The 20,539-nt window shown below is 40.7% G+C and overlaps 1 protein-coding gene across 3 annotated transcripts in view; it reads right to left on the reverse strand.

The window, feature by feature from the left end:
* The window catches only part of specc1 (sperm antigen with calponin homology and coiled-coil domains 1), an 86,069-nt gene extending 67,640 nt beyond the window's left edge, over positions 1–18,429 (reverse strand). For all 3 annotated transcript variants that reach the window (XR_003929362.1, XM_030068632.1, XM_030068634.1), the window contains exons 1-2: positions 18,338–18,429; positions 424–602 (exon numbers count right to left, since the gene is read on the reverse strand). Coding sequence is in view for 2 of the 3 variants with exons in the window: in XM_030068632.1 (XP_029924492.1) it covers positions 424–585 (162 nt within the window). In the remaining variant the exon portion in view is untranslated. The remainder of the gene's footprint in view (positions 1–423; positions 603–18,337) is intronic.
* Positions 18,430–20,539: the final 2,110 nt, after the last annotated feature.

Consider the following 20,539-nt stretch of genomic DNA (forward strand, 5'->3'; position numbering starts at 1 on the left):
TATTGTTATTGTGGAAATAGACTGTATGTGGAAATGTGGATTAAATTAAAAAGGAATCTGGGCCTGTTGCCTTGGAACAGCGCATTCAGTGCATAACAGTACATTCTGGTTGTTGTAGGTTTTCAACCCTTTGAGCTAAAGGGAATACCACAGCCCCTTTTAACCGTTTTCTCTAGTCATGTAGCACCAATTTCAAAAATGTCTGCACCTTTCTATTGCATAGACCATCTGGTCAGTGGTAAAATATCCTTTGAAAGAAGTAATATGTAATAATACATGCAATATATAATTTGAATCATCTGAATTTATTTTGCCAGTGAGACAATATAGTCCAGATTTGTAAAAAAAAAAAAAAAAAAAAAAAAATCTAACAGATTTATCACTGTGGTGCGTGTGGTTGTTTGTAGTGTGGCTATGACTCACCCTGCTGAGGCGCAGGTCTGAGGCAAGGGTGCTGGAGGATCTGGAGGTCTTCATGGCTGTAGAAGTGGCCGCAGAGGAGGAGGGGGCAAATGAGGACTGCTTGGCCCGTTCCTGGAGCCCCGACTTGGGCAGCCCCACCTTAGTGGTGCCCCCTTTCAACATGGCTGTTGGTCTGCCACCTACACAAGTCAGAAGAGGGACAAGGAAAGGTATAAATAATAACTTCCTGAATGATTAAATTAACCTAAATAATAATATGAATATGAATAACATGAATATGAATGAATATGAATATGAATATATTAAAGCCCCTACTTTTATTCTCTTCACTTCCCTTTTCCACTTTCCACTTGAAGATTAGAACTAGCAACACCTTAGAGCTGGTGGAGAGTCAGTGTTTTGCTAAAGGACACTTCAGCTGGGCAGATTCTGGCCAACACAGAAGGATCCTCCAGCTGAAGGATGGTCTCTTATTAATATTTTATTACTGATCGGCAGTGTCTACAGGTATCAGAGAATCAAATTTAACATTTACCTTTTTAAAAGACAAATTTTGACATAATTGAGTTTGTTTTTTTGTCCAAACCACCTTTTTTTCTACATTTGGTCCAGTACAGCAGTCAGTAGTCGGCACGAATATAGTTATTAACTAGATGAGTCGATAGACAGCTATATCTGTTATTAGTTATCAAAGTGGTATGGTAATAAATCAGCCATACTGGCTCTGATGCAGAAAAACTTGATGAATTTTGCCAAAGGAAATAGATGGATAAATTAAATTAGATAAAATGTTTAAATTAAGACCTAATAAATTCATATTTGAAACTATTTAAATGAAGCTTAGGGCTTAATATTTATACAACTGCATTTAAGACTTAAGAACCTCCACTAAGCTACACTGCTGGCCAAAAAAGGCACAACAGGCAAGCAGGCACCGCAGAAATAAAAACCCTTGATCTCCCACAAATGTTACTACATGGCCATTTCAAACAGTTAACATTTCCATGGTCACAACAGGATGCTGTAAAGACAATTAGGGCTGCATCTCTCAATTACAAAAGAGAAAATAGCATGCAGAAGTAAAGGAACACAGATCTCCCTTTATGTAAATAAAGAGACTGTGCAGTAATGGCACCCCTGGTAAGATCTGTGGCAGTTCCAAAACATACAAGCCAACAGTAGCCTTTGAGGGCAGCTGGGGTCAAGACCAGGAGCCACCCTGTTGGGCTACTTCCTGCTGGAGTAGGAAAACAATCTGCTATCAGATTAGCTCAACCCAGTGACACTGGAAGACCAGCACAGTACAGACTCCTCAAATCTACATATGGCAGCTAGCTGCAGCTACAACTATCAGGCTCTAGAAGTAATAGGAATTGAAAAGCAATGCAATAAACACATTTGGTTTTCGAAAAACATAAACTCCAACAGGATGTGGTCAGAGAGAGTTTTAAAAGGTGTGCAGAATGAAGGGTACTTAGCTCAGCCTAAAGTACCTAAAGGAAATGCCATAAAACAAGGTAGAGGTGCACTTAACCAGGGAGAGGCTTTACCAGTAATGAGCTGTGCAATTTCCAAAAGACTGGCTGAGTCACTGATTGGGAAGAGGAGGTGATGCTGGAGTAACCTGATCTTCAGAGCCAAATCTGAGAACCACAAACCTGTTAATGGGGAAATCCTGTCTCTAGGTTCCTCCTGCAGTAAAACAGATTAATAGCAGGCAGGGCTGTCAAGGAAGATGGGTTTCTCCTCATCTTTCTTCCTCCTATTTTAAGTACTGCCATCAACTGCCAGATTGATAAGAACCAGCAGCATTCCAGCTTCACTTGACCTTAGTGCTCTCCGTCATTGCGCTACACATAACAACCTTTCAAAATCTGTAGTCAATAGTCTGCAGACTTAGACTGACTAAATTAGCACTAAAAACATTACTTGTGATGCAACACTACAGCTCTGGGACCAAGAGAGCTAACCAATTCTAAGAGTATACAGTGAATCCAGATCAGTGAAATGTTCTTAATAAAGGCCCCGTGGTGTTTGGTACATTTTATACTGTAGTGTAATTAGAAAATGCTCGCTGGTGCTTACAGACTTATCTGATTAAGAACACACTGTATGTACTGTTGTGTGTGTGTGTGTGTGTGTGTGTGTGTGTGTGTGTGTGTGTGTGTGTGTGTGTGTGTGTATGTGAATGTCTCCCAGCTGACCTATCATATGATGCTAAGGCCCCTCTCCAGGCAAGATCCTGTGACTCCCTCCTGCCTGGCCTGGTGCTCTCCCAGATCTGTCACCTCAGCTGTGACGTCTCACCTCAACTCAGAGCAGTTTAATTGAGTACAGCACCACTCATGTCAAGCCATGGAAAACACTTAACCTGCTTCTCAATCTGGTATGAATTCAATGCAGGATAGAAGAGGAAGTAAGGCTAGAATGAGGAATTGTCCCCTTGAGGATATTTTATATCCCACTGTGAAACGGGAATGAACTGTGCAACAACAAAACATATTTTAACAAATTTCAATAGCAAAATAATAATTGCAAACTTGCAAACGTCCAATGTCTATAGTAAGTCTAATCTACTTTATTTTCACCTTCTTTGAACCACTGCAAGGTTCTTTCAACAAGACGACACAGTACTGCAAACATGACCTCCTCATATTCCTCTGCAGAGATATAGAGAGCCCAATTTCTCAGGAGCCTGGACGGTGTCCCACTTACTTTACAACGGCCTAGTTAGAAACCCAAATCTCTCTGAGAGAATGACAGCCGGTTGTACTTTAAACCTCAACTAGCCAAGGGAGTTGAGATACAGAATGTGTATTGAGCATCTCACTATAGAGCCCTGTTGACAAATATGAACAACAAAATTTACATAAATATTTTTCAATACTGCAATTCCACCATTTCTACAAAACAGAACTTGTTAGATGATGCTGAAGCAAGGCTGGTGAAACGCTAAATACAGAATTTGTTGTGAAAAATAGCAAATTAGAAAGCCAAATATGATTTGTAGTCACTACAGCCCTAACTAATGGGTTTTCCCCTGCCTTAATTGCATTGCTTTTCAAAACAGGAAGATGAATGTAAAGGCTAACTGAGGCACAGAGGCGTAGGTTAGTTTTGCAGAGAATGTCTGACTAACTGTTAGGCTGTCGATGGAAGATAAGGACAAAGGAGGACTCAAGAGTAACTGACAGGGCTTATATTATTATCTGCTTGAGACTGGATGAAAAAAATGTCATATATCATCTGATCTGGCACAAGCCTGAAGGAGAAGACACTGTGCTTTGATCATACAAACCAAGATCTACCAGGGTTTCCGCTACATGTAATTGATCGTGGCGCACCGCCACGGCTAAATAAAAGCCGCCACGGCTTGGGAATGATGATTTTTTTTTTTTTTTTTTTCGGGTGTTAACACAATTTAAAGTATATTGTATGAATGACCTGTGAAAACGACCCTACATACACACATAGCATATATTTGCGCACATATACTTACTATGATCAGAGTTTTAAATGATACATTAAATATCACGACATGTTACACTACGCCGCAATTAATTTTATTTTGAAAACGCACCGGAGTTATCACCCCCCTGCTTTGTCCTACTGCTGCGCGCTTTTTCGGATTGTGGATGGCTTGTGGCTGGGGCTTCTGCAGTGTTCCTGGTAGTATTTGGGGGGCAGGAGCTGCTACAGGAACGTCCTCTGGCTCGGCCCTCTCACCTGCCATGACTCCACTGAGAGGCCGAGTGAGAGGACGTTCCTGTAAAGTTACCGGGCGGTTGCGCGACCATGACCGGGGCATCAAAATGCGTGTTGTTAAAAAAGCCTGTTGTTAGCGTTAGCTAACGTCTGCTAAAGCTAACGTTAGCGTCCCTAAAAATGCCGGCTAAAAAGTGTGTTGTTAGCGTTAGCTAGCACGTTAGCGTTAGCTTGGTAGTGTTGGTCGTGTTGTTAGGGACGCCTAGTGCCCGGCTGTTTGCTTTCTGTTGACACTACATCGCGCCGAGAGTAAATCCAGTCAGCACCAAGTAAACCCCAAGCCCCACCCAGGTTTGGTTTTTCTCAGCATCAATGGGCCACCTCTGGCTGAGTTGAACTACAATAGAGCCTTAGAGCTCTTTTTAAAAAAAAAAAGAAAGATGAAGTGCTCTCAGCCAGGCTGCACACTGCCAATAATACAGTCTTGCAATATGTAGCAATGTAAATAAATGTGTTTCTGTTACATGCTAACACATTTGGTCCTGTTGGCTTGCTTGCCCCCCCCCCTCCCGGTGGGGACATTATGGTTGGGGGGGGGGGGGTTGGGGGGGGGGGGGGGGGTCGTCCACCTCAGCACCACAGTTTCAAAAAATCCTGGGGGAAACCCTGTCTACAGATATTGAGAATGTAAACAGCCAACCTAATCAGAGCAAGTTAATAAAAGGTCCACCAATAGGTCAATAACTTCTACAAAGTCTAACAGGACACATTGCTTATAGTGTTCTCCAAGCATACTTGAGGTGGCAGTATTTTCTTATCTTGCCATTCATCAGCTAAAATAAGACATTCAAGAGACATTGCACTGCTTAGTCTACTATTCTCTCCAGGTATTTAGCAGAAGTGGACATACCCTATGCAGCAAAAGAAATTCTAGAATACATTAAATTAAAAAACATAATTTAGATTAATTATCGTAACAGTGTACACACAAGTGCAGGTCCATTATTTTGAAAGTTTTGTCAAAATACAGTAAGAGATCCAAAATTGGAACTGCTGTAGTGATACAGCAGAACCAAACCTAAGGCCAAAAATAGGGATGGACATGGAAACAAAACCAAAAATTATCCCTCAACATTCCACTGCTGCAAAACAATTACAGAGCAAAAACTGTCTTACACATAAACATTCATTCCTCAACTGTGTTTTATGTCCATCCCAGTCTACCAGAACTGTAAATGGCAAAAGACCATGTGGAGAACCTAGGCGACCCTGTCCTGGCTATTCTCCAACCTTACATATATGAAAGCTATCCTGGTACAGTGTGTGACAGACAGACTACACATTCTACACTTCAACAATGAATTTGTGTAGTTGAATGAAATATGTAGTCAATGGGAGAGTGCATCACCAGAATACACATACAGCACTGTAATGATGATCACTGGTAGCTCTGACACTGCCTATCACAGAGTATTGTGAAGGAGTGATGAAAGAGGGAAACAGTAGTCCTGCAAAGCGGTAGCGGCAACACTCATCTCTACACTCAGAAGTGCTTCCTGTGTCTAGGTGGTATATTTTAAGCAAAGTGCATTCAACTCCTGTCTGTGCTCTACAATTATTTCTATGCTGTTCAATGCTGAAGAGATCTAAGCATTACAGTACAAATTGCACAAACTTCTATAAGACTGGCATAACACATGCCCTTCTTACTTTATGCTGCAGCAACAGCAACATTGTGCTTGCTTCAGCTAGTAAGTATCCCTTTAGCACCTCAGTGCAAGGGTTGAATTTGGCATATGAATGTATGTAAAGATACTGGGCTGTTGGAGACTCTGCTTCATGTATCATGTCACGTGTTGCTTCCTGGCTCAAATGACTGTTGATTTGAAGTCAAATCTGTGAGCTCTGCTAACATAAGTCTCTAGACAGAGCACTCTCTCGGTCAACCTCTATCATAAACTCACGAATAATACTCATGTATGAATTACAATATGGATTGAAAGGTTAGGCTCAAGTCTTGTTTCACTTTCAAACGTGTATTCCTAGCACTTGGCAGAAAAGTGAGAAACCTGGCAGAAATATCAACAGCAGATGTTCTCTCAGTCACTTTCCTCCTGACTCATTATATGAAATGATTTCAGTTTTTCCCTATTTCAAACTTTCCTACCTCAATCCAACTGCCATTAATCATATCTTCAGCCCAAAACAATACAATCTCCATTGTCTCTGTGAGACGTTGACTAATTGAGAGATCAAAAAAGCAGTAGTGTTGTCCACTCACGTGTTTGGTGATGAATGGTGCCCTAAAGCCCATTCCCTGCCTGAGTGCCTCTGAGCACAACAGAAGAGAATGAAGCATGTGTCCCCAGCTGAGTCCCATACAAGGAATTTGTGGGCAAAAATGAAGGGTCGGGACTAGGGCTGGGGAGTTATTTGAAAATTAATCGAAACCGACACTCAGAACCTCTCATCGATGTAATCTTGCCCATGTTGGTAATTCCATTTTTTTGTTTAATTCTGTATACTTTCCCCACCGTTTATGTTCACGTAATGTCCCCTTAAAAACGTGCTACCACGTGCAGTCACATAACTCTGCCCCATCCAGTCCACTACATTGAAGCATCATGAAGGAGAAAAATGCTGTGTCTGTCATTTAAACACATTTTGGTTTTAGTGAAGACAACATTAAACAAAAAGAAGTAAAATGTAAACACTGTGGAAAAACAGTTTCAGCGACCAAAGGTAATACCACCAATCTTCAAACTGGAGCACAATCATGGAATATGAACAGCGCATGGCTCAAAAAAAGAGAGGGACTGACAAGTGCCCAGCAACAAGTGCCTCCAAAAGCAGGTTCAAAATATTCAATAAATAACCATAAATAGTTGATCTGTGTGTGTTTTCTTTAATTATTTTTAAATCCCATAGATAAGATATGCACTCTTTCATTAGAAAAAATACCCCAGCTTTAATAGTCAAGCATAAGTACAGTAAAAACCTTGTCAGCAAACTATGAGGGAAAAAAAACAAACAAAAAAACAAAATCATTGTTCATTAATTGTGATCGAGGTAAACTGTTCACTTAATTGTGATACTGATTTGAGGTCATACTGCCCAGCCCTAGTCAGGACTAAGGACGGAGGGCTGTCTACCTTCTTTTACCAATCAGGATGAGGAAGTGGTGCAGGCTGCCAGCTGCTGAGCTTTGCCTGCAAATGGTTCTTTCACTTTCTTTTGTACACAAAAAGCAAGCGAGGGACTTCAAGTTGTAGTCATGGGCATGTTTTTCTCCTCTCTCACTGTTTTTCCTAACTTTTTTTCGCTCATGGAGAACAGACGACAGGAAAGGGAGAGTGGAGGAGGAGGAGGCAGTCTGTAACATGCAGTATCGTGACTTCTGTGCTATGTACCAGCTCAATACGGATAACGACTTCTGTTATGAGCTATCAAACAGTTTTAACAGTAGTTATTTCTGTACTTTGCTCATAGGATAGCAGCCTGTCATCTGATTTGACCTAGGATCATGAGTGGTTTGTGGCCAACACACAAACACTCCACTGTATGCTTTAAATAAAGAGCTCAACAAGGACATGCCCTGCTTCAGTGCAATGTGTGTGCAACTCATCCAAGTCATAAATTTGACCCACTGTGGCATATTTTGGAGAAAGAAAAAAAAAAAATCAAGATTGACTTGTGACGTGGTTTTGAATTCCTTATTCTCAAACACAGCTACCAACTAACAACACTGACAAAGCCAGTCTTTGTCCCCGAAACACTTATTCTTAATGTGAGGGTGGAACATTTGTGGAAGGGTCTGCATTTTATGCTTTCCCCAACTGTTCTAATTTGGATCCCACAGCCTACGGTATGCCAAGGCTGTAGAGCATGTGGGTAGAGAGCACACTGCTCGTCGGGATAAAACAGGCTTCAGTTTGTGGCAAGTGGTAAATTGGGGAACTCAGCCTGACCACACCCCTATACCACCACAAAAGCTGCTTTTTAAAAAGGGCACTGCAAAGGGTTGAGAAACAGTGCACAGGGCTTTCTGAGCACCACATCCTGTTTGACACCCTGCATACACTTATTTGGAGTGAGATTAGGCATACACTGCATGCTACTGACTGCAGAGATTAAGTAATGTTACCACTGGGAATAACGGCCTGACTGAATTCAGCCTATTCAAATGCAGTCAAAACACTGCACTCTATAAAAGGATGTGCAATACTGGGCCAACATACACTCATGTTACTTCTCAACACAAGATATGTTAAAATCAACATATTTAGTGGTAAAATGTATTATAAATCCATGTTGCACTGAAAAAAAAAATCACTCATGACACAATACTATCACAGACTGTGGAAACTAAATTGCCCTTTGGGGATAAATAAAGCTTTCTGATTCTGTATTTTACAAACAATAACAATACAGTGAGAAAAAGCCACCGCTCATCCGTAAGCAATATGCTTAGAAAAGGTGCTGGAGCTGAACTTAAGGATAAAGATTACACAAACAGCAAACAGTAAATTTTGATATGCACAGTGTTTGAGTGTGCGGTTGCTGTTTGTGTAATCTTTACAAACAATAACAATGCAATATGCAATGTACCCTACGATAATCAGCAATGATACATCAAGATATCTGTAACTGAAGAAGAAAAAGGCATGGAAAAGGCAAAATAAATTTACTATAAGCATGAATCAGTCATGTTTTTCAGTGTTTTAATATTCAGTCCAACTGAAACATGTACATGACACAGCAGGGAACACATATGCCTCAGAGTGACTCAAATGTGCAATGTACAAATTAAGCTGAAAACTCATAATTGACAAGTGTATTGATAATAAAGAGGAAATATCACAATATATTGATCTATTATGTCACCCCTCATGAAAAGTACGAAACGTGTGTTATCCCAAAGAAGACATACACTTTTACAATGTGTACGATTTTTGTGATTCTTGATAATGTTCTTCTTCATTTCTGCCAGTGTGTTCACTACTGATTAACAGCAGCACATTGGGAGACTAGCAATGAAAATGGCCACCAGTCAGCCATAATGACAAAAAAACAACCCACATTAAATGAAGGGAATTTCTAGAAATTTCCTGCTATCCCAAGCTTCATTACTACCCAAATACTGTGCATAAATGAAAACTGAACACTGTGTTTGAAAGGGTAAAGGGTAAGAGAGGAAACTATGAGCCATCAGAGAAGGAAACAGGCCAAACATTAATAAATTATGATGTAACGTAAAGCCGTGTGTCTGGATGCTCACTACGTGGGGTGGATCTGTGTGACGTGAGAGTGCTTGAGGGAAGTATTCAGTCAATATCAAACTCCTCTCAGAGGGAAACATGAGGAGGCACACTGGACTTCCAGACTGTCGCCTGCTTTGTCTCTGCCGTCTTGCCTCTCTCCTTCTTTTCCTTTTCCCTCTCTCTGTGCTCAGGAAAGAGTAGTGAATCAGATCCTCCATGCAGACAGTACAGCTTGGTGGCACAGGATGAAAAAAACAAATATAAAATGTGCAGTGATGGTGACTCAGCTGCGTGTGGTGAAAAAAAAATACTGCTTTCCACTCTAGTCCTTGTCATAGAACCATAAAGCGCTTAAGTCTCAGCACAGCATTCAAAATGAAATGAGAATGAATTTGACAATTCATTCTCATGATGTTTTGGCTCTTGGGCCGTGACAATAACCACAATACTGGGGGTCATGTAATGTCTGACGCAGGGTTGAGCTCATTACAGTCATCCTCTTAATATTTTTAAAGCTGTGAGAAGGGGAATTATGAAAGCAGTATTCTCCCTTCTCCCCGGTGGGTGAAAAAAATTGCCTAACCCTAACCCTGAGTTTTGACGCAAACAGATGCACCACTGCTCCGTTGTAGCACATCCAAACCTGCCTCACAAAACTGGATGCATAGTCCATTCTCCAGATCTCCACAGATCTGCCCCTAATTTCAGAACCCCCAGGGGCATGTGCCACTCTCACACAGGAGACATTTGCTCTTCCATAATATCAGACATGTGTAACTGACAAAAATACAAACCCCCCTGATGGTTGAGATAAGCTACTGTTGTTGTATTGTCTGTTCTCACCAGTACATGATGCTCATTGAGAAACAGAAGAATACACTTGAAGGTAAGAAACACTGCTATAACAGTGTGTATGTAATATAAATGCAGAGCTCCAGATAACTTATGTGGGACCACTGGAGACTCCTGCTCCAGAAACCTCTAACTGACTGTCCCTCATATATTTCATTACAGCCTGACAAACTTGATTCTGTAGTGATTACCCTATAGGATAGGACAGTGCCTATGAGCATCCCCCTCGCCAGGAAAGCTGAATGTTGCCAGTGGAACTATGCCAATACACATTCCATCAAGACAGGTATCCTTCAGTACGTGTGCCATGACGCACAGGGTCCAGTCTGAGGGTGCTGGAAATCCCTCGTGTAAAATTCCTCAGGGTTTTTGATACTGAACTACCACAGTCAAACAGTTAAAAACATTCAAACAAAATCAAACCATCAGCACATCTTGAACTAAATCCCAGTTCATATAAACTTATGGACAAAACTGGAGCCAGGAGCGAAATTTAGTGTTATTACACTTTAGAACCACAAAGATGGCAAAGATGGACACTAAACCAACATACCGAAAAAAAAAAAAAAAAAAAAAAAGTTGCTACAAACAGGCTCTAGGTCAAGTGTGTTTGAAGGTTTTCTATTTTTGCCACAGCACTGTTATAGCTAATACTTATTTTTTAAGTAATACAATTCATATTCATGAAGTTATAATTCTGATATCAAAACTACATTAGTGGTAGCAAGTATGTGTGGTAGATGTATGCCTGCATGTGTATGTGTGCACAGGCATGCACTAAGTAGTTAATGTAGTCTGTCCAACCACATCGGCAGCTCTCAAGCATCTGTGCAGCATCTGGGTGTAGGGAAGCAGTGAGTACAAAGTCATTATCTCAGCTAAAGTGAAACAGGAAGAATATGTATCCCATGCTGTGAGACAGTCTCTGCTCTCACTCTGGGTTCCCCTTTAGTCTGGGGGATCTGAAACTAGTACATGAGGAGCCATGGACCCCTTCCTAAAAGCAATAAATCAGCGAGGCAGTAGTCTGGTTTGTACATAACAGCACAGCAAATTTCTGGCTTCTTTGCAGTCAACACCAATTTATGAGACTAAGATGTGGGCAAAGCAGACATACCAAATGCATTATAATGCCTACACTTTACAAATATTAACAGACTTTTAAAAGGTCTGGGAGCACTGAACCTACAACTAGGAGGCAATAGCTCAAAGGTGGTGTATGTTTGTGTGTGTATCTTACGGCTTCCAGGCTTTTTTTTTATGGTCAGGTTTAATTCAGCTGTTGCTTGAAAGAGAGGTAAAAGTGTAAGACATAGTCCCAATCAGGCTTGCTAGCATTAGGCTATACTTTTATAGAATACCTCATTCCTAGCATCTGAATATAAAGTAGCCAAAAGATGAGAGCTACTGCTTAAATCAGCATCTTTCAGATCAAACAAAAATTGAGAGGAAAACAGAGATAGTGAGAAAAATGCTGAGTTGATGATTTCCGCAGTTACATCTGGCTGTAGATCAATAGGATGTTAGGCTAGCGGAGGGGGGCACCAAAAAACTCCCACTGCACTAAAAAGCAGGGCCAGCTTAGTTCAGCATGCAGCATTTTAGGTCTGATGCAACGTACATCTTTGAAATTTCCTCATGTTGTGCACTTAAGTTCATTTTTTAAAGTATGCTCTGATTGATTTCTACATATCTGAAAAACTAAACATGTTAGTTTATATAGGACATTAATGTTTTTCCATATATTGTCCAATTATGATACAGTATGGTTGAACACAGATAAATTGAAGCACTTATACACAACATTTGAAAATACAAATGAGGCACTTCATACCAACATGATAATTATCCCTTTTAAAAATAAATCCTTATTCTTATAAAGTGATTACAGAAAACAAAGCACATATGGGTCACAATTAAGTTTAGACTCCTGGGGGTGGCAAATATTGCCCAGAATGGATACAGAGCAGATGCAGATACAAATTTAAATTCTTCAAATATTTAGTCTTTCCATGAAGTATTGACCATTAACATCAGTATCCCGATCTGACCATGCTAGAATGATGTACTGAACTGTGCTACATCACAGCCTTCCATTATCGTTCCTCTCACAAAAAAAAAAAAAAAAAAAAAAAAAAAAACAGCTCTGTCCTGGATTCACCATATACAGTTGGAGCTGAGATAGCTGTGGCCTTCATGTATATTTAATCTGTTTCATCCTCTGTTTCATCTTTCTCAGAGCTGGGCTCCCACAAGGGCCAAACTTCCTGTTCTGACAGTGTCAAAGTTCTTGTTTGATAAACAGCCAGTCAGAGCCACGTTGCGGAAACTTCAGCTGCCTTCCTGCCTGCCTGCCTGCCTGGCTGCCTGGCTGCACATACAGCAGGCGGGCGGATTCACAGCATCCATGAGAGCTGGCAGGGAAACAGGAAAACAACTACCACACTCAATGAAGGTCTACAGTGTAATATCACAATAACGATACCACTAAGTATAAATATTGTCCAGCCCAAAAGGAGAGTTTCCTTCTCACTGTCAGCCAAGTTGCCAGCAGTGCACTGATCTCTGGCATGAAAGTTATTTGATGTGCACTGGGTGTGTTCATTTTAGAGCCCAAAAGAGAGATTACAAAGGGTCAGAGCTGCTGCAAGCAAACATTTGCTGACACATGCAGTCAACCATAAACTTGCTTGTCCTGTTTACCTGGGAGGAAAATTTTAACTTAAATATCAAATCATCTATTGTATCCTTGATTTAAACGTCACACTTCTGTCTCCTTCAATTTCAAATAACAAGAGAGATACGATTATCGCTGTAAGATTACACTGCATGCATAGAGATCCCATAGAGATCCAGACATTAATGTGCAAAGACCATATCTCTGCCCTGCCTCTAACTATAACTTGGCTCAGATGACCCATTTATACAGACGGTAGCATTCCTTGCAGTTAGTGAGTCAGACTGTGATTCTTCACAAGTATGCGGTCTGTTTCCTGGACGTTTGTGGACTAAAAACAGAGCAGGAGAAAAAAAGAAGCTTGGCGCTACCTTCCCTCACAGCTAATCTATACATCTATCAGACAGGAAATGTTGCTGTGCCAGAGCAATGCACTTTCTCCACTGGCCTGCAAGGCAGATGATGCATTGCAGAAAGAACAGGAGAAAACTCTGAAAAAAGGTTATGACTAGTAGCATCGTGGGACCACCTGTGCCGTTGCGTGACAAAAGCGAAGAAAGTATCATGCAAAATAGCTGCTGACAGCCTACTGAGCAGCCTTGTCTGTTGTCAGGAGCAGAGGTGCTGCTATTGAGGCAGCCAACTGAATGCCAAAGCAAGAAGTGCCCATTACTGCTCCAATCTGCCCATCTTCCCTTATCTTCTCAATTAGAGCAGCAAAGGACGTGCCACTCCAACAGTATGCAGACCAGGCCTCCTCTTGGGAGGAGATAACAGCGCTTTCTTCTCAAATCACACTGACTGTATTCTCAAGTATGCGCGTGTGTATATGTGTGAACTCACTGACCAAAGCATGCAGGCATGAATTTCTGATGAAGACAATAATTTCCCTTAACTCTTCTTGATGAAGAGAGTGAGAGCCACTGTCAGTACAAACAGTAGAATCACAATTCAGAGCAGCAAATGTACAGAAATCGCCAACAGTTAATTATGGCATGACAGGCAATAGCTCCCACAGAGCAGAAAACTGGTATTCAGGCTATTATCTCAGTATGTTAGTTGCTGTGATGTTTCTGGGTTGCTGAGTCCTACTGGACAGTCACAATGGCCTGGATTCACGAACTACCAGCCCCTATCTCTGGTATTAAATTAATAAACATACAAATTGGAGAATATCTGGGTGTATATGCATTGGAGATTTTCCTCTTATCGTTTCTATCGTAGCTGTAGCAAAAGCCACTTTATGGCAGTGTTTTAGCGTTACGTCATTGAGTCAGAGCAGTCCTAGTTGTCTTTGAATGTATCATTACTACACATGGGACTGAATGACAAACAAACATGGGGGAGCGTGACAAAGAACAAAACTCCCCACAACACTCCAATAGAGAACAGGACTCAATCCAACCAAGACAAGATGAGAAACTTGTACCTAAAAAGGGAAGCAAAAGGAGAAAAGAAAAAGTGCCTTTCATTTGTCTTTAGTTCACAGAATTAATAAAAAGTAGTCATGACGCTTGTGGTTATTTTGTATCAATTTTTTTTTTTTCATAAAATTTACAGAAGACACATTCTATATTGTGATACAGTATCAACAAGATATGAAATTATCCATATTGTGAAACAATATTTTGTTCCATATTGCACAGCCCACACCACTCATTTTTGATAATTACATTGAGATCTCATTTTGTGAGGAGGCCTATCGAAGTTTTTGGTGTGAGGGTGTAACTTTGCTGTGAGAGAGTTTTGCTCCTGGACTCATTCCAGAATCAGTAGGTGTTGCAATTTAAGAATGGATCTTAATTTGATATTTATATCATTATTTTGTAGAGCACGGAGTTGATGTCATTATATAGTGATATGGCATTGGCCTAAGTGTTGTCTTTCTCTAGTTTTAATGGCTGCATAACTGAAAAGAGATGCATCTTTCCAAACTCACTAGATTGTGACACTCTCTTGTTTTATTATTTGCCTCTACCTGTTTAGTCATCATATCCACAATATTAATGGCTGTTTATGTTGCAGTGTCTATTGTTTATCTTTTTGTGTGTAAATATCTCATAAAAACACCAATATTGTCATAACATCAGTATTGAGGGATTCAGTCAAAGATGTGATGACGTGATTATATCAACCACCTCCAAGCAGACGATGAATTTTCACTACACTGACATAGTTCTACCTGCTGAAGCATTATTCCAGTTGTGGGGGCTCTTCGAATCTAAATGAAAGTGATGGCAACAGTCTTTATGAGTGAGACAAAAATCATACCAGCTGCAGGCCCCCAACCTTGCCTGACAGCCTGAGAGCTGGACCCCAGCCTGAGTGGAGGATCACAATACCGCAGCTAATGCCTTTCACACTGCTTACCACAACTGGAGAAGGTCACTCCAGACGCTCTGTACTTACCCAACCCCCAATCCATTTCATATGTCACTTGCAGCATGTGGATGGACCCACACTGCACACATGGTGTAAGCCTGCACCTGAAACAAAGCTGCAACAAGATGTCTAGCCAGGGTCCCTTAGCCAAAAGTCTATAAAAGTGAATCCAGGACACCAACAACGGCAGAACGTATTCCTGAGTTTGTGGGACACCACCAAGCAGAGACCTTGAATTCCCATTAGAATCACACACACACACACACACACACACACACCTACAACAGTGCCATTGACCAGAACAGTCAAGGAGATTCACCAAACATCACCCTTTCTCCCTTTCAACAAGCCATACCCCCACTGCACAACTGGACCTGACTGTGTGCTCCCCACACAACCCTGGCTATAAATAGCAGACCTGGCCCTCCAATGACAGGAACTGCCTGTGTAATGAGCTCAGCAGAGGACGGGAGCAGTGATAGGAATAGGCGGCAGATCCACTGGTCCCGGCTCTATGAGGACACACTGAGTGAATGAGTGCAGGTCAGGGACACCCACACCTCCATCAATGACAAGTACAAAGCCATGAAATAAACAAACTCACTAAGAGAGATGCAAATGCGGCAGTCCCTTACCAGTTATCAGATGGCTTCTTGTTAAGTCTTTCTTTGGCAACAATAACTAAAGCAGAGATGAGCCTCGTTGCTGAGCTACATTCAAATTTACAATATTAATAAAGAAGAGACATTACAGACAGCAAAAAGACAGGACCCTATGCACAGTACAGCCATCAATCCTACGTATTTTTTGTTAAACACAAGTTAGATAAAAATGCACTATGGATAGAAATAATAAGTTCATTAACTGCTATAATAAGGCAGCCCATCGGTACATTTAAATACAACCTGCCTGCCCTGGTCTAGTGCTCTTCGGTCAGCCTGTTCTGAACATGTCCCAGAAGGCAACGACAGATTTCCAACCATTTCCCCTTTTTGGATGGTTAGCCATGAGAAAAACAAGGGGTGTAATTACCTACAAACAGCTTTCATACTGACTAAATGGTAAATGATGGGTGCTCAGGCCATATTTGAACTCTTTTCTCCTGGCATTATCAAAGAGAACATAATAAAGTGAAAGCTGTGATTTGTTGCCCATTTAGTTTTTCCCAAAGGACCCACTGAAGGCACTGTATCCTGCATGTTCCACTGCAAGGTTAGCTCCTTCTAAAAACACAGGACTAGAGCATAAGGTCTTCAATTAGGATACATTACAACTTAACTTTCCCTTTGTCATTACTGCCACATCCAATTATGGTGCACAGCAAGCCATGACCAAAATAGCAAAGGTTTATTCAAGCATCACTTTTTAAGACAATGGCCTGATGCTGATGGAATACCTTGGTAATGTAGTTCACACATAAATGCAATTGGGCAGAATTGGGCAGAGCAGCTTAGTCAAAAAAAATGTTGTGCCATAATGAAGCATTTAACAAACTATTAAAGAAATAAACTATAAACTTTCAGAGATGACTAGACTAAACACAACAAAGTGTTGTTGACTGCTTCAAAAAAGGACTGGCCTAATGAGGAGCAAATGGCTGGTCGAATCATGTGAAGAAAAACTGCTCATGGTACACTGAAGTGGTTTCAACAGCAGCTTGCCGTTGGCAGTAAAATGCACAATTAATGAGAACCAGAGAGATACCTTAGCATTATAATTATTTTGGCAAATTCATTTTCAACTGATCTGACAATACATTTAATATAAATTAGTCAGTCCGGAAAAACTGAGGAATACTTTTTGGCAAGAAGGAGGTGTTAAATACCTACGTAAAGGTCTAGGATTAAATCTTCTATTAGGGCTGGGCAATATGGACAAAATCAAATATCACAACACTTTCAACCAAATACATTGACAACAATAGTATGACAATATTGTGGGGGTGACCACTGGTGCTTTCACAACACTTTTGATAAATAATCATTAAACAATCATTAGTAATGTGAATATGATGATCAAACAGCTAGAGGCAAATAACAGAACAACTAGTACAGTTTAATAAATTCAGAAAATTATATGTTATGAAGCCTTTAAAACTAGGAAATGACAACACTATGACAATATACAAAATCCCAAAGGATAGCTAGTCTCACATCATAGTGATATATTGCCCAGTCCTATCTTGTATCATGTCATATCCTTCTAACGTGTTGGTAAAAAGAACTTGTTCTATAGCTAAATGAAAAACTTGAATCAAGAGGTGAGTGAGGCAGTCCAATAATCATCACAAACCGACACGCTGGAGGCTACTCGAGCTGTAAATTTTACCACTGCAGCTGGGAAAATATGCAATGACATGTTGTTCCAGACTGGAGGAAATTCATGGAGGCGCTCAGGTAAGATCATCACCATCACCAGACCCCCCCTTGGTTATGCATGTACTATCCAACTGCATGCAATCTCCAGCTACTGGAATAATATTTGAATAACTGTCTCTGTGGAAAACAGATAGTGAGCCTGCAAAAAATGAATCCTGTTGAACTCACGACTCCAGACGGTGCGACGCTAGCTACTAAAAGGAGAAACTCAGGATGAATTTCTGCACCACTGGAGAATGGAAAATAAGATATTGACCGGTTTTACCGCTCTCTTAGCTAACAAACAGTGGCACACTCGATGTCAAAATACAGCTCCTTTTCATTTAATCAGAGATGCGGTCTATTATTTTATCGGAGCAAATCCTGCTTAAGAATAAGTTAATTATTAATTTTAAGAAAACTCGTGAGACTATGACAGTCAGACTCAGGAAACAAGCAAACAGCCCGTCCGCCAGTTTGGCGTTGCTGTCAAGTAACGTTAAAACTAACGTTAGCTAAACCAACTGATCCGAGCGAGTCTTCTCTGACAGCTTCTCCAGTTTCGACTGGAAAAGAAAAACGTCAGCGACGAAGTTTACACGTTGGAAATCAAGAAATTGCAAAAAATAAAGAGAGAGAAACGGGAGAAGAGCAAGGAAATGAGAACTAATCCAGCTCACCTGTTCAGTATTGCGGTTGTGCTGCTGTTGATCCGGGATGCTGCTGGCGCCTCACTCACGCGTGTCACCCAACTGTCACCGGTCAAATTCACCGGAGCCGATAGGTGGAGCGCGCGAGGTTTGGTGCAGTGCTCAGAGAGGCTGCTGGGATATGTAGTCCATCTGGAGAGTAACCGAGAGGGAAGACCAAAGCGGGAAGAGAGGCGAAACCATAGAGACAAATTTTACCAACTCAGTGTTGAAAATTTCACATCCACATTTTATATACCGTTTCTCCTTTTAGTGAGGCTGGTCACACTTCATAACTTTTTCTGTAGTCCGATTACAAATTGGCCTTCAACCTATGAGTTTTAGCTGTTGTAGTGCCACCGCGGCAGAAAGGCGCATTACATCAATAGCGGTTTGGCGCTTAAGGATGGCCCCGCGCGGTGCCCTAATTCTAGTCACATACCTATACATACATTAGTACATACATACACAGATGATGAAAATGTGGTAAATAGTAAGTATAGGAAGAATTTATTTAATTTACATAAATGTCGTTTAGGTGTCTGACAAGAAATAGAAGCCTTGGATGGATCCATTTACGTGTCAGCTGGTGTATTCACAGCATTTTGAGTCATCCATTTATTTGTGATTAATATAAATACATATTTAACTTAGATTTAATTAATCATGATGTCTGTTTACTGTGTTTCCTTTCAGCTCTGATTTTTATGCTGTGAATGGAGCCAGATGAGGATGAGCGAGATGCAATACATCCACGACTTCCAGTTTCAGTTGATTGTTTTGTTTCTTGTTGTTGTTGTTGTTGTTGCTGTTGTTGTTTTGTTGCTGTTTTTTTTTTTTTTTTTTTTTTTTTTTTTTTAAGTCTGAAGGACTTCAATAAATGTGTAAAGGTAGCTCTGCATAAAATTAACTCTTAATTAAAACCTCAAAACCTCAGTGAGTGTCGACGTCAGAGTGTAGTCCGCTCCGCTACCGCCATCTAGTGCTCAAAGCCCATCTCACCTCCAAACACAACAGGTCTTCCAGGAGATCCCGGGCAAAATGAGGAACAGTCTAGTTTAATATCATTGTAAATAAAATGCTTGTGAAGCTGCGTTCAGAGAGATTAGCCAGATTTAAAGACAGCATCTGACGCCGAACCATCATCAACGACCTGGCCTCAAAATAAGTGTAATTTTAGAGATGAATATAGTGTTCAAGTACGTTTTCACTCTAATTTTCACCTCACTAATTTTTATCTGTTTAATCTGTTTTGCTGTTTCTTTCTTTTTACTTTTATACTTTTTCCAGCTTTTTTATTTTTTATATTTTTAATTTTTACTTACGTTCCGGTAATATCCGCATATGACCTTTTCACCCATGTTTTTCAAGGAAATTAGACGAATTTTCTGAGGTTTCAAATGGTTGCTTCACTAAATATGCTACGGCACAAAATGGCTTTATATGCGTGATTATTTTAACATTGTGTTTTATTATTTTAAAACACAGCACTTTGAATTTATTTGACAAGTATCACACCTACACAATTCCATAATTAACAGAAAAACTTTTTTTTGCCCAGGGCCATATAACTTCAAGAGGGTGACAAAGTCTGAAAAGCCCCTGGTGCGTCTGTAAAAGTTTCAAAGTTTTGTCACATTTGTAATCTATGAGAAAGCGCTGTCTCCAGAGGCTGACTTTGTCCCAACACCCACACATGGTGCTGAGGTCTTGAGCGTTTAGGCGCTACCGTCCGGTACGCACGTCCTATGCGGTTGGTACTGCGCATGTGCAAATGTCAACAGAGATGAGGAGGAAGCAAGACGTGTCACCCGTTAGATACTTCCACCATCAACTATGGGGAAAAAAATTGTGTGCGTAATTCAGGAAGTCATTCATTAAATCTATTTTTAATCCTCTGGGTGCGGTCTGATGAGGTTTGGTGTTTAAAAGCCCAGTGAAATTAAAACACAATTAGCAATAAAAGTTAAGAAACTGTTTTCTATGTCTGTGTATGCGAAGGGTGTGAATTGAGATGTAGTGACATGTTGGATCCAGCTTTAGGACTGTTGGCAGTGTGGTGTGTGCAGCGGGACCAGTGAATGCACTCCAGGACTTTGTGTGTGTGTGTGTGTGTGTGTGTGTGTGTGTGTGTGTGTGTGTGTGTGTGTGTGTGCGCATGTATGCAAGACAGATGAAAAATCGGTTGGCCCA

The sequence above is a fragment of the Myripristis murdjan genome, chromosome 14, assembly GCF_902150065.1.
Source record: "Myripristis murdjan chromosome 14, fMyrMur1.1, whole genome shotgun sequence".
NCBI classification, from domain to species: domain Eukaryota; kingdom Metazoa; phylum Chordata; class Actinopteri; order Holocentriformes; family Holocentridae; genus Myripristis; species Myripristis murdjan.